General features: G+C 39.2%; 1 protein-coding gene and 1 pseudogene across 2 annotated transcripts; both read left to right on the top strand.

The window, feature by feature from the left end:
- The first annotated feature begins 2,535 nt into the window (after positions 1 to 2,535).
- LOC143537542 (uncharacterized) lies at positions 2,536 to 5,285 on the top strand. The gene is made up of 5 exons (XM_077031285.1): positions 2,536 to 2,904; positions 3,003 to 3,101; positions 4,080 to 4,265; positions 4,575 to 4,677; positions 5,018 to 5,285. Exons 1-5 carry the CDS (start codon positions 2,695 to 2,697, stop codon positions 5,074 to 5,076), a joined length of 657 nt encoding a protein of 218 aa, XP_076887400.1. The 5' UTR covers positions 2,536 to 2,694; the 3' UTR covers positions 5,077 to 5,285.
- A 2,608-nt stretch (positions 5,286 to 7,893) lies between these two features.
- On the top strand, positions 7,894 to 10,072 carry LOC143537573 (uncharacterized; annotated as a pseudogene). The gene is made up of 5 exons (XR_013136080.1): positions 7,894 to 8,177; positions 8,391 to 8,522; positions 8,615 to 8,713; positions 9,639 to 9,828; positions 9,972 to 10,072. The product of XR_013136080.1 is annotated as an uncharacterized LOC143537573 (transcript).
- Positions 10,073 to 14,635: the final 4,563 nt, after the last annotated feature.

Raw genomic sequence — 14,635 nt, forward strand, 5'->3', positions numbered from 1 at the left:
AGCATATGTATTTAGATCCATCTATCTATATAAATGTCTATCGGAAAATCCTACGTGCCACTATCTGGTTGTTCTCCACCCTCTCTCAGGTTACCACTTTGCTTGATTTGTGATTTCTCATGGGTTTGACCCAGATTCGCGGGTATGGGTCTCACCAAACCCGGATAGTCCTTAAATATGTTATAACATCTCATTTTTTTTGTGAAACGCATTCATAATTAAACAATAACTTGTGTGGGTCATGGGTCTTATTAAACACAGATAGCCCTTAAACGTGTTATAACATTTTATTTATTTGTGAAATAACCCCTTAATCATCAAACAATAATTTTCGCGGGTCTTGTGTCTCACCAGACCCGTATAGCCCTTAAACAGGTTATAATATATCATTTATTTATGAAACTCTTTTAACATTAAACCTTAAATAAACCCTCGTAACATAGAGACTCAAACTAGTAAGTAAATAAATGCCCAATGACTCACCGTCGATTGTAACATGAATGGAAACTAAAATATTCAGTAAACTCATTATTTTTTCAAAAGGCAAATTTTATTAGAAACCCCCTAAGCAGACGCATGCAAGGGAAATTAAATAACACACGAGAAATTACATAATTCATGAAAGAGAAGTCACACCAATATTTCCAGACGATAGATTTGTGAGATTACCTACTTTTGACCAAAGGAGGCAGAGCGTTTTGATGTCTCACAATATTTTTACTGGAATGACTTCTGTAGTTCTATGTTTGAAAAAGTGAGCGTTATTTCTAGACTTCCATATATGCCAACATGTTATAACGCCTTGATGCATCTCTTTTTTCCCAACTTCTATTCAAACCCATTTGTGAAGCTCAAACAAATCCTTAACCATGAAAGCAAAATTTTGATTGATCTTACACCAACAACTAAAACCCTACCATACCACCTAGGCCATAAAGCATGAAATGAAAAGGTGGCCGGTCGTCTCAGAATCATAATCGCCAAGAACACATAAATGAGAACACACTGGAATATTTCTTTTAATAAGGGCCAACAATGATGAAATATAACTCATTTCCTCCCTCCAACCGAAAATGTTACACTAACTCAGGACCCAATTGCTGCATTTGAATTTGTAAGGGTTTATGAATCACCTTCTTCCACAATTAAAGATTTTAACGATTTGAGCAAGAAATGATTCGAGGGGTCCCTGGACCAAATTTAGATGTCACCCTTATCATTAACCTGTACATGTTCGAGCAGAGTGATACATTGTGCCGTACTATTTACTTCGTCCGAAATTGAAGATCCCCCTTCCATCTCCTTTTCAAACAACAGATTGATCATCACGAGAAACAAATTCACCAATTTTGCACCTTTTCTTATGTTCCAAACCTAAAATCAGAGGGAATGAACCTTTAAATTAAGGTTCGGATGTCAACATGCATCAATCTAAAAATGATTTTTATCACCCTTATCAAGCTTACCCCTGAAGATATTAGAAACATTTTGTCCCCTTTTTTAAAGTTAAGGATGAATTGGGCAATGTTATTCCGTGACTTGATTAAAACTTATTTAATGAAACCGTCGACCAAGATGTAGAGGTACCGTCCGGCCTCTCGTAGCACCAATATTGTCCGCTTTATGCCTGTGAAGAGCTCATGAATTTGTTTTTGGTTGCCCAGATGGAGACTTATCAGGAGGTCACCCATCTTGATACTACTCCAGCATGTACGCTTAATTGTTAAGCTCTCCTCTCGTCCACTAGCATTAAACCCAAAATGCATTCATGATTTAAGAGACACGACATTTACTTATTTACCAAGAATCTCTTTTGTTCATGGCTGATGTGGGATTCGCCTAAGATGTTATAATAGAAAACTAAAAGGGAGTGAATAGGTTTTTTTTCGTCGTCTCTAGGTGGCTTGGAACAATCACCCATAAAGTGGTTTGGATCATCACATCTATAGCACTTATCATTTGAAGTCTTCTTGTAACTAAACTTCTTTTAATCTTCAGATGGTTTCTCATATATTGACAAGGTCCAAAGAAAAACGGGCTATCGATTAAGAATCAATTCCAAACCACAATGCTAGCAAATGGCGGAAGCTCCTCCTTGGGCTTCTTTATTGGACTACGTAACAATTGGATCAGTTATTGGGTTACTTGATTGGATATTGTTTTTAACACTAGGTTACACCTATTGCCCTATCGATGTTGCGTTTTAGGTGGCTAAACCAACTCTCCTCTAAAAAATTTCTCTACCTGTTTTATGAACGACAAATTTATTTTAGTCCTAGTTTGTGAAACTCGAATCCAAGACCTTCCTCTCTTAAACCCAAGTGATCAAAGGCCTTGCCTTTAGCAATGGATCATCACTCCATTGGTAAAAATTTCTCTTATTCTATTATATACTTTTGTTCTCCTAAAAGACCAATTCTATTAAATATAACCAGCCAAGCAATATATATATTTTAAAATTTAAAATTTTGTGTAGTGCTATCGAATCAATGACGAATCTGGTTTCGTAACATCTTATTTATGTACGTTCCCTAGCCCACCTACCTTCACTAAAAAGAAGGGGAAAAAACGTGTCTTCAATGCTTAAACTTTAATAGCTGGACCCATGAATTGCAACTTGATTCATTATAGCGTCATTATGATACAATTCTGAATACGATACATGAATCTTTAGCTTTCACATCTAATTTAGCAATGGAGAACAACAAGAAACTCAAAGTTTTGTGTCTTCATGGGTTCAGAACAAGTGGTGTGATACTTCAAAAACTAGTAGAAAGATGGCCCCAACCATTGTTGCAGAAGCTGGACCTGGTTTACATGGATGGTCCGTACCTGGCTCGAGGCGAATCCGATGTTGATGGAATCTTTGAACCTCCGTTTTACGAATGGTTCCAGTCTGACCAGGTCTTTCTAGCTAGTTTTCTTTCGTTATACTTTTACTTTTATTTCCATTATTTAGAAATAATTAATATCATTGATTGATATAATATATATTGGCGTAGGAATTTAAGGAGTACTATAACTTTGAAGAATGTCTAGAAAAAATTCAAGAGTTTATGCTTACTCATGGACCTTTTCATGGTGTTCTTGGTTTTTCCCAGGTTTCTAAAAGTTGTTTCATTTTTTGTGTTATTATTGTTTTTTTATATAATATATAAGTATTGATAAATTGGATTAAATGCTTGATCGATAATAATCAATATTAATGACAGACAATTTGGTTGGTGAAAATAAGCCCACGCTACTTAACATGTCCATAACTTTTATTCACGCCTGATACAATTTACAATATTCTAATATGGTAAAAGCACGTAATTAAGTCAATTCATCAGGTCTAGATGGAGTTAACATTTTATGAGAGTGATTAAGCAAATTACTAGTATAGATTATTATCGATCAATGAATTCTAGTTTTGATTACTAAAGTCCAATTTGCATACACGTATTGATAAACTAGCTTGGTGCCCGCGCGATACGGCGAGTACACGCTCAAACACAACACCGAACGCATAAGCAGTGATCTCACTATAGTACGCACGTAGCCTGACTATAGTATGCATGTAATGCGGCGTCGGATGTGTAACCATTCGTCGGTGAACGGGTAACTCGGTCTGAAACATGACCCAAGCCCACCAGACCCGTTGCGGCCCTAATTGCATTTTTAAATTTTTAAAAAGTATAGCAATATCATACTCAAATTAAAGAGAATAAAATGTTCGTTTTTATGGTGTAATTTTTTTTAAAAAAGTATTAACATGTAAAAGAGTTATGGTCGTTAAAACTCCATGGGGTTGTTGGTTTAGAATAAGGGGGTTATCATGTAACTATTTAATAAATTAACAAAACTTACCCTTAAGTTTAAGGACCATAAATGTAAGTATGCTTGAAAGTAAATTGTTAACTGTAGATGATCATAGTATGTAAAGACTATACTACCCTTAGATTTTCAAAATTGATTGCAATAGTGATTATACTTTAAGCAATAGTGATTGTACCTCTTAAAATTTAAGAGGTCCTTCACTCATGCATTATATATATTATAGATGTTTGTTTTATTGGCGTGTGAAATAAAAAAACAAGGGGGCAATATTAACTGCATCAATACATGGGACGCAAAGAGAAGGAGTGGCCCTAACAAAGGTTCCAAAGGTGAAGTTTGTAATAATAATATCCGGGGCTAAATTTGGTGGTTCAAAGTTTGGGATCCCTAAACTTGCATCTGCTTCCTTTTCAACTCCCATCACTACACCATCTCTACACCTTATTGATATGTATAGTATATCATGTCGTTATTGGATGTTGTATTTAATCAATGATTTTATAATTGAACCGACTAAATGTATCAGTCTGATCTAGTTTCAACAACATTGTATTTAGTATCACTATCATCTTAACATATTCCATAGTTAGCGAGGTCTGAAAAACCTGCTTACGTATTTGAAAAACATGTCACATCCATAACTGACTCATTTTAAGTAAATAGGTCGAAACTTGACACCTTCGAGTTTTTCTCGAGTCTAGATTAATAATATCCTCAATTAACTGAAGTGTACATTTTTGATGAAAACACGTACAGGAGAGACAGATTTCATGAAGGAGGAGAGCATGGCTTTACGAGAATCGTTCGTGGACCCTGTTGTCGTCCATCATCCCAAAGGACATACCATACCAAGGCTAGGTATGTTTAATAAGTATAACTGGATTCAATTTTAGATTTTGACTGGGTTGAACGGTTTTATAGTTTGAAACTAAGCCTTGGATACCTCTTTTAGAGAGAAATTTTAAAGTAATTCGATGGCCATGTGTGGTATTTGTGTAATTAATAATTATTGTTACTCACTTGCTAATAATCAGTGGGATTTATTCAAATCTAAGTTGTCTTTCTATCACTGTCACAATGTTTCTATGTTTTAATGTCTACCGAGATAAAACGATTCGGAGTTTATATGGAATTTAATTAATTTGTTTTTGTAGCAATAAGCTTTCATTAGTAACTCAAGTTATTGGCTATGGCACAGATGATAAAAGCATGGAGATCTTCTGTAACTTCATTGCCAAAATTCAAGATCTGGCTTAATGCCTCTGACAAAGATTATACTAGAACGTCTTCAGTCCCCCAAAATAAAAATATTTATTGGTTTGTAATTCTCGCCTCGCTTCAAATAATTGTAGATATTTTGTATCCATATAATTATTAAATAATGAATTTGTTATATCTTTTATTAGAACTTCATAGCTAAGCTAAGGGGGTCTAAAATGTGCTATGATAAATAAGATTTTGATGTTGATTGTATCACTTTAGGCAAACCTATATCATTATATTTTGTTCTGTTCTCATATGAAATACTATATTACCAACTTTTTTTGGGCTGAATAGTAAATGATGAGATTTGTAACAACTTTAATGAAATTTTTGAATAACTATTGATTATTTATTTTGGGAAAAATGAACAAAATAGTCATGCAACTAATACCCAAAGTAGCTACCTAAACCTTCACCGCTGATGGAACTGATAATGGATCCGACAAATTTTTATCCGCCAAAGACAAAACTGATGATGGATCCGACAGCCGCAGAAGAATCTCATGGAATTATTATTAGTTCCGTCAGCGGTGATGGTTTACGTGACTATTTTGGTTATTCTTTGACACAAATAAATATTATTGGAGAGTTGGTCAAAATGACTATTCCGGTCATTTGGCATGTTGATGATAAAAATAAGTTTTGAGGGTTAAATGAAATTTGAGAACTCAAATGGTATATTCCCCAAGAGTTAATGATAATAAAAAAGGAGCACCCACCATTACATTGTCATGTGCAAGCTTATTTTTCAAGTTTAGAGAGAGATAGAAGGTAGAGCTAGGGTGCTTGATTTCGAGTTGGATTCGAGTGTAAAGTTTTGGAATATATGTAAGGAAGATTTATAGGTGGAAATCATTAGAAGCGGCCCCAAAATCTCCAAATCGCGATTGTGAAGTTGATCAGTTTAAGGTGCATTTTCAAGAAATATATCAAGTTTCTTTTAAAAGTTTTGCATAGGACTTCACAACGTGTAAATCGAACCTCGTGGATTCATAAAGTCCCAAACTTGATTTGTTTTCAGGATTCCATCATTGCAACCGCCATTAAAGTCGAGATTAGGGTTTTCAAAAGAAGTAGGTAAGTATTCGCAGACCATGAGTATGTGCATAGAAAGTACTCGCACAGTAATGTAATCTAACACTAAAGTATTCATATATTATAGCACTCGCTTCAGTAGTATTTGCTCATGCCTATAGTATAGAATCCGCCCTATTTGTATTCGCATGCTAGTTAGTCGCACTTATACTCGACATGTACTTTGGGTATGCGCAAGAGTCTTATAATATGCGCAAAATGTGTGACGACTTGAAATAATGTGCAGAATGGCATAATATTCACAAATAGTAATTTGACTGTGAACTTTGCACAAATTTGAGAGTAGTACAATAATAACATAGTGTGCTTAGTTATACTAACATGTGAGTTTTAGAAACCCTCTTCTACATGCTTTTAGGGTGGTGTGTATATTTGATAAAGTACGTGATAATGAGATGTGTTTTAAAGTAAGAATAAATTTTGATAGCATAAATAAACAATATAAAACGATAATTTGAAATAGAATAAAAAGGGTAACAATTTTCATAATGATAGTATAGTGTCAAAGTTTGTTCTTTGGGGATGAATTTGATAGTGAACATTACATGGCTCCTTTCAGGGATAATCCAAATATGATATCAGACAGACAGACACTACATAGCTTCCTCCGAGAAGAGTCTAAGATGGGCAGTAACCTACATATCCATAGTGACAGAGTAGTGCCTTTGTGGTTTGCCACAGGTGCACAACAAGTTGATAGTTGGACTGATGATGATCAAACCTAATATTTTCGATAGTTGCAAACTTAGACTTCATAATTTTCATAATTGTCTTGCCTTGTGTGAATAACGATAACTTGAAAAGGAAAGTGCGATAGTTGAAAGACATGTTTTATGTTAAATTCATTTTAAGTTATGAAAGCTAGGTCCCCTGAATTTTGTGAGGTTTTCCCTTTTCTAGTTTGATGTTCTAAGGTTTAACTTTTATTTTTGTATTATAGTTGAATGTATATCTTTTATATGGATAGTGAGAAATTATAATTAAAAAAACTCACTTAGAGGCACTAACTTTTAGTGTGCACGTCAACTGAAGTGTAGGTCATAGCGGAGGATCATTGATCCATTGATGGACAAAGTTTTTGTATATACCTATAATCCGATGTAGTTTACGATGGTTGTTAAATTTAAGAACTATGTTGCATGTGTAAACCCAACCATAGGGTATTAGAAGTTGGTATCAGAGTCACGTAGTTTGAGATATATGGGTGTTTCCTAATGTCTGAATATAAACCGAGAATGGGACAAAATCAAGGATTCAAATGGAATTCAAATTCTATATTCGATTTCGGTTTTTCAATATTTGAATTCATTAATTGAATTTCGTATCGAACACAAATTTGGTATTTCTGATTCGATTCGATTCAACATCCGAACTTGGTTCATGCGTATTATTTTGTTATATTTATACACACATACATACATAGAGGCAACATAGTTCAAAAAAGTGTCGAACAGTAGGAACGGCTCAAACGAACTACGACAAGTGACTTTAGAACCGGTTCGTCTTAACTTTTTGTTTATAAAAGTAACTAAATTAAACACTTGTTTATCCAAAGCACCAAATCTGATTTATAATATACTTCCCTCTAGTTAATATTTTAGTTACGTAAATACAAATAAAGAAAGTCTTTATTTGTTCATCTGTCAAAACGTCGGTGTATGTGTCATTATTTTATACGTGCCGACTGCCGTATAGAAATAAGCTGCTTCACACATTTTAAATTTGATTATAATTCAACTCTGATTACGATACAATAAGTTTTTGGATAAAAATTAGCAATGGAGATTAATGAGCAGCAAATCAAGAAACTCAAAATTTTGTGTCTTCATGGGTTCAGAACAAGCGGTGCGATACTTCAAAATGAAGTAGAAAGATGGCCCCAACCACTGTTGCAGAAACTGGACATGGTTTTCATGGATGGTCCGTACCTGGCTCAAGGCAAGTCCGGAGTTGATGGCATCTATGAACCTCCTTTTTACGAATGGTTCCAATCTGATCAGGTCTTCATAATTTTTTTCTCTTTTTACTTTCTTTTGATATAATCATTAAGTCTTGTTAGATATATAATATATATCGCTGGTGTGATTGTTCTTGTCTAGTATCTTGCTAGTCAAGTTTTTTGTCGGTTTCTAATAAAATCGACCGTTAAAAAGAAAAATTATGTCGCTGGTTGTATATAAAATATCATTTGTTAAATATATATATTGTTGTAGGAATATAAAGAGTTCTACAACTTCGAAGAATGTCTAGAAAAAATTCAAGAGTTTATGCTGACTCATGGACCTTTTGATGGTGTTCTTGGTTTGATGGTGTTCTTGTCTAGTATCTTGCTAGTCAAGTTTTTTGTCGGTTTCTAATAAAATCGACCGTTAAAAAGAAAAATTATGTCGCTGGTTGTATATAAAATATCATTTGTTAAATATATATATTGTTGTAGGAATATAAAGAGTTCTACAACTTCGAAGAATGTCTAGAAAAAATTCAAGAGTTTATGCTGACTCATGGACCTTTTGATGGTGTTCTTGGTTTTTCCCAGGTTAGTTCTCATATTTCTGGAGGTTGTTAATTATATTCTTCTTATTGTGTTGCTATGGGCGTTTTAGAAATCAGAATTTTGGTGAGATGGTAAGGTGGTTTAAGTGTGAATTTGATGATTCGATCCATTAGTATACAGTATTTATTTGGTTGTTTAAAAATATCATTTTTTTTGTGTTAAGACTTCATTATTTTAATGATTAAAAAATTGTGATGACGAGAATACAATAAATAATACGAAGTTACAACGGTTGGAAAACCTATCTTTCAATAATTTTTTTACAAAAAGTTGTGTGAGAAAAACACATTGCAAAAGAATTTCTATCATTTTTTCAACAACTTTTTCTAAAATGTTGTTCCAAAATTATGTTCTCACGAAGTTCCTACAACTTATATAATTAATTTTTCTAATTTGCTACAATTTACCAAGAAAAGTATAATACTACATATAACAAAAATAATTTTATTTATAATGTTTTCCAATGAAAATAATAAACATAATTGACAAATATATATTTTTTATTGGCGAGTTAGCAACAATTTTCAATGAAAAATCGTATTTTTGCTACTTTTTTACAATATTGTAGCAAAATCACGACTAGTTTTTTTTTGGTTTTATTGGACTTACAATTTGTAGGAATTTTCATAAGAAAATGAGTTGTTTTTTAGCTGTAGATCAGTTACAACAAGGTATCTAAATTACAATGACACATCTAAGGCGGCTGGTTGGCTGAAATTGCATGAAAAGTGAGGGTGATCATGGTGGTGCATCTTAGACCACTTGTAATTGATCAAGCATATGGCTTTCCCCTAAAATATATGTGTTCATAGTGGATTCTTCCTACACTTGCTCGTTTTTTTATATAATATAAGTATTGATAGATGTTTTAACTTATTGTTGCATGAACACAAATAAAAAAATCAAGGGGGCGATGTTGGCGTCAGCAATACCAGGGATTTAAAGACAAGGGGTGGCCCTAACGAAGGTTCCAAAGGTGAAGTTTCTAATAATAGCATCTGGGGCTAAATTTGGTGGTTCGAAGATAGTTGGGATTCCAAAACTTGCATCTGCTTCCTTCTCGACTCCCATCACTACTCCATCTCTACATTTTATTGGTATTCTCAACTCTTAATCCCAAACTTAACTAAGGATACATAAATATAAGTAAATTATGGTTTAGTTCGACCCGTTTACTTAACATATCGAATGATCACCAAACTTATAAAAATTTAGTACAATATTTTTTATGAAAACGAAGGAGAGACAGATATCGTAAAGGAGGACAGTATAGATTTACTAGAATGTTTCGTGGATCCCGTTGTCATCCATCATCCCAGTGGACACACCATACCATATTGAATAAACACTAATCGACCCCGGGCAGATTACGGATAATCTGGGGGTTAAATATGTTTCCCACGAGGGTTAGTTCCGGCAAAGATGGTTGTTCTGATGACCTGCAAAACAGACACCGTGAGCTCGTCACTGAGAAGGGGGGGGGGGGTACCTCCTTGTGACCACCCTCCGGCGTGAGAATCAGACTAGATTGCTCTTAAATATAAGTGTATATTAAGAGAAATAGCTAGAAAGAATATATGATATTAAGATATGATACCGTTCCAAGGTGTTGGAGTATTTATAGCCGAAGGTAGGTTTCCAAGCAGGTACAGCCAGCTGAATAGTATTCATGTTCTACCAACTGTGGGCTACGCACGTGCCATGCTGATGGTTGGTGGGTAGGCAGCGGCTGATAGTGACCAGGCTGGCTGTGTACTATTCCTTTTCCACCAACTGCAGGCTATGGACGTGCCCCGACAGGGGTTGGTGAGTAGGCAGCGGCTGATAGTGACATTAAGTAGTAGAGCGTGCTGCTCGTCGTACTGTTGTCAGTGAGCTGTCGCAGCTTTGGTCAGATCTTTTGTCCATACCTTGGCAGGTATAGTACAAAAGGTCCTCCAGTAGCGTACAGACTGGCTCATTTGGGCGGGAGAGTTCCCGGCTTTGGGCGGGAGTATTCCCGGCTTGCTCATTCCTTCTTCAGGTGACATTACTGAATTATTTAAGAGTTAGTGCCTTGTGCGTGTAGTCTTGCTGCGCTGGTAGCCTTCCCTGATGGCTAGTATCCGCAGCTGCGGGAACAGGCGGAGTACGTCGACCATTGGGAGGCTTTTCCTGCTGGAACAGCTTGCGTACTGCGCGTAAGGACGTCACGTCTCTGAGCATGGTTGGTCCTGCGGATTCAGTTGGTCTTTGCGCAGACGTCCCTCTAAGGTCTTGCGAGTTCAACTGCGCAGACGTCCCTCTTCGAGGAGTCTTGCGGGTCCAACTGCGCAGACGTCCCTGTTTAAGGTGAGTCTTGCGGGTCCAACCGCGCAGACGTCCCTGTTGAAGGTGAGTCTTGCGGGTCCAACTGGGCTCTGCTGGGACCTACCTCTTCAAGTCCCCCCAGTCCAATGTTCTTCTCATGAATTGTTAATAAGTGAGGTGAACTTTTGGACTTAAGCAAGGGGTTTTGAAAAGGGTTTAGTTTTAAGGTTTTCCATGGGGATTCTTCCCGCGGAAGTCCTAATGTCACGTGCAGAAATTCCCGACTTTTCTGCTTGATCTTTGGGTATGATGCGGGTAGGTCTGTAACCTCCTCGCAAGTCAGGAGCGTTGAGTTCCACTTGTGTAGATTCTCCATGAGGTTTTGGTAGTTTTAAACATAGTGATCAATTATGTTAAACAACCAATTCCATCTTGGAGCTTCAAACAATCTAGTTCTCAACGTTCCCGCTATGCGGGGATGTTATTTCCGTTTCCGCAAGCATGGCCCAGAAGATCCTTCTTGGTTTCAATTCCCTGCGGAGTGCTAAGTATGTGAAGGGTTTTGCCTTGACACTGTACTCGCACTCGTCTTATAGTTACTTTACTTCCAAGGTATTCCTGGCGTCAATTCCCTGCAGGTGCTAAGTATGTGAAGGGTTTTGCCTTGACACTGTACCCGCACTCGTCTTATAGTTACTTTACTTCCAAGGTATTCCTGGCGTCAATTCCCTGCAGGTGCTAAGTATGTGAAGGGTTTTGCCTTGACACTGTACCCGCACCCGTCTTATAGTTACTTGGTTGCCGAGGTATTCTTGGCTTCAATTCCCTGCAGGTGCTAAGTATGTGAAGGGATTTGCCTTGACATTGTACCCGCACCTGTCTTATAGTTACTTGGTTGCCAAGGTAAGGGGGTATAGTCCCGCTTACTTTTGAATCTTTTTGAAATTCGAAGAGTTGGTGAAAGGATAAGAACAGTCCAAACTGTTGAAGGGACGGTTGCGTCGTCCGACAGTTTCTTCTGACAGTTTCAGGACGTGCAGGAAGTTATAGCGACGTGACAGTATATGGTCATTCCAGACGCTCTTTTAGGCGCGTGGGCACGAGTTTTTGGTCGCGTGGCCTCGAAGTTTACGGCGCACGTCCTGTCGACAGCTGTTGTCAGCTTGTTTTTTCCACGTGTCATAGTTTCATTGCACCTGCGTTTTCCTCTCTCTTCTGCATTAAATTCATCGCATTCATTGCGATGAGTATATAAAGGGAGGAGAGGATGCATCTCAACTCACAGTTTCACTTCTAAGAGATTTCCGGCGAATACTCTAACTTTTCCGTCGAGCATTCTCCTGAAATCGTTCTTCTTTCCATCCTCCAAAACATGTCTTCTACTCATGATCTTGAAGTTACTGCTGAAGAGTCGGACGTGTATTCCGAGAACCCGACGTCCACTTCTGATAAGGACGATAAGAGTACTGCTGGCGAGTGCCAGTGTGCTCTTACCGTCGACCAGTATCAGTACATCGTCAGGAAGTTCATGCTCGAGCCTTTCGAGCCTGAGTTTCCTGAGCCTCACCAGACGGTGTACGATGTCCCCAAGGGCAAAATAGGGTGTATGCTGCATTCTTCATCTATGGGAATCTCAGGTTCCCATTGACGAAGTTTGTATACCGTGTTCTGGAGAGACACGGTGTGCACCTGACGGAGGTACATCCAATGGCGATCGCCAAGATCCGCCATTTTGAATGGGTGTGCCTCATTCTGGGTGTGGAGCCCCATGTCGACCGCCTGATGACCTTCTACTCCTGGAGGTGCATCCAAGGCTGGTACACCTTGGTCACCCGGATCAAGGGTTTGAAGATCTGTGCTACCGAGCGCAGTCTTCGGTCTTGGAAGTGGGAGTTCTTCTATATCTCTGCCCGTGTCGTCCCTATTGCGATGACATTCAAGAACGGGAGGGCGCTCCCTAGCCTTCACGCCTCCAATTACCAAGAGGCGGAATGGTTCGCCAAGATCTCCCAGATCCAGACTCCGGTTTACCGCTTTGCGGAGTCTGGGATGGTGATGCTTGGGATGAGCCGGGTATGGAAGGATGCTGGGGCAGAGGCGCCACAGATTCCCATCGTCCTCGAATACGGTTTGAACTCTATCCCTTACGGTATGCTTCATATCTTTTTGCTGATTTAGGGTTTTTCTTCTAACTGTTTTTCTGTTTATTTTCAGAGGGGAACAATTTGCAGTCGCTTCTGCAACCGCGTGAGAGCGGTGGTCCCGCTCGGCTGGGTACTCGTGCTCTAGACGAGAACGAGTTGCCCATCCTTGAGCAAACGGCGGATAGGTTCGTGGAGGTCTACCCGCCAGGCCACGAGATTCTAAGCGCCACGCGACCAGGTAAGGGATTATTTAACCATCGCCCACTCAATGCTCAAACCTCTGCTGGAATTCCTCTAATTTTGTCATCTTCTGATGAGGAATCCGTAGATGGTCCTTTCTTCGCGAGGAAGAAGAAGGCTGCTGGCGGGAAAGGCAAGGCGAAGGTTGCCTCCGCCGATCAGGGCAACCGGTCTGACTCGGAGACCGAGAGCGAGGAGGCGGCGGGGAACCCTGGTGGTGGTAAGACCACTGTTCCGGAGGTTGAGACAGCTATCACCTCCGGGCAGCCCAGTGCGACGACGGTGACCGGCGTGAAGAGGCCGGCTCCATCGGGTTCGTCCCCGCCTGTCAGGACCTTCAAGCTCAAGAGAACTCGTAAGTGTAAATTAATCTTACCCGCAATTCTTTCCGCCATTGTCTTTAATACCTTGTCTTCATGCAGGCGTGGATGCTACTGCATTCCAAAGTGATGCAGGGAGGAGCAGTTCTGGACCCATGACGATAGGTTTGGTCAACCTACCCGAGGCGATGACCCAGGCGACTACGCCTGTTTGCAGTATTGGTTCAGTTGCTCATCCTGTTGAGGCAACTGTTCCAACTGTAACATCATCCCCTCCGGCTGTCAGTGCGATCTTCACGGAATCCTTCACTGAGCCGACGGTGATTCTTTCTGCGGGCTCCTCCGCAGCGGCGGCCACGGTTGTGAGTTCACCTCCAGTGAGTTCACCACCGATGGTTTCTACCGCTGCGGCTTCAACCGTGCCTCCGGCACCGGCGACTACCTCGTCCCCGGCCGGTTCAGCAGGTATGTTTAGGGCTTCTAGCCAATCTCTGCCTCCTTCCCATCTGCCTGACCTCTTGGATGGTTATCCGTTAGGTTCGGGTGATGGGTTTGGCGGCTATCGGCCTGTTGTCGACCCTACAGGTGCGTAGGGTTATTTTGGCCTTTTTATATTTTTATCATCTTTTCCTAACTGCTTTTTGTTTTTGCAGTGTCGGATTCGAATGAGGTGTATGTTCCACGGTGGAACATCCGCCGGGGAATAACCCTTCGGACGGCTGTGGACTGCGTCGAGTGGGCGCGTCACGCGGCCCCAAGTGGCACGTTGGGGGAAGCCATGTCTAGCTACCAGGAGGGTAGGCTGACAAATGAGCTTCGGATTCTTCTTGCCCGGATGCAGCCGCGCGTCGAGTTGCTTTGTCGTGAAAACGACAAGTTAAAGGCTGCGCGTATCCAAGAAGTGGCTCAGG

The sequence above is a fragment of the Bidens hawaiensis genome, unplaced genomic scaffold, assembly GCF_021521415.1.
Source record: "Bidens hawaiensis isolate Kalapana, Puna unplaced genomic scaffold, B.hawaiensis_p1.1 tig00011228_1, whole genome shotgun sequence".
NCBI classification, from domain to species: domain Eukaryota; kingdom Viridiplantae; phylum Streptophyta; class Magnoliopsida; order Asterales; family Asteraceae; genus Bidens; species Bidens hawaiensis.

Coding starts and splice junctions, on each gene's coding strand:
- LOC143537542 (XM_077031285.1), top strand. CDS start 2,695: ATGGAGAACAACAAGAAACTCAAAGTTTTGTGTCTTCATGGGTTCAGA. Junction 2,905..3,002: donor AATGGTTCCAGTCTGACCAG/GTCTTTCTAGCT, acceptor ATATTGGCGTAG/GAATTTAAGGAGTACTATAA. Junction 4,678..5,017: donor ACATACCATACCAAGGCTAG/GTATGTTTAATA, acceptor GCTATGGCACAG/ATGATAAAAGCATGGAGATC.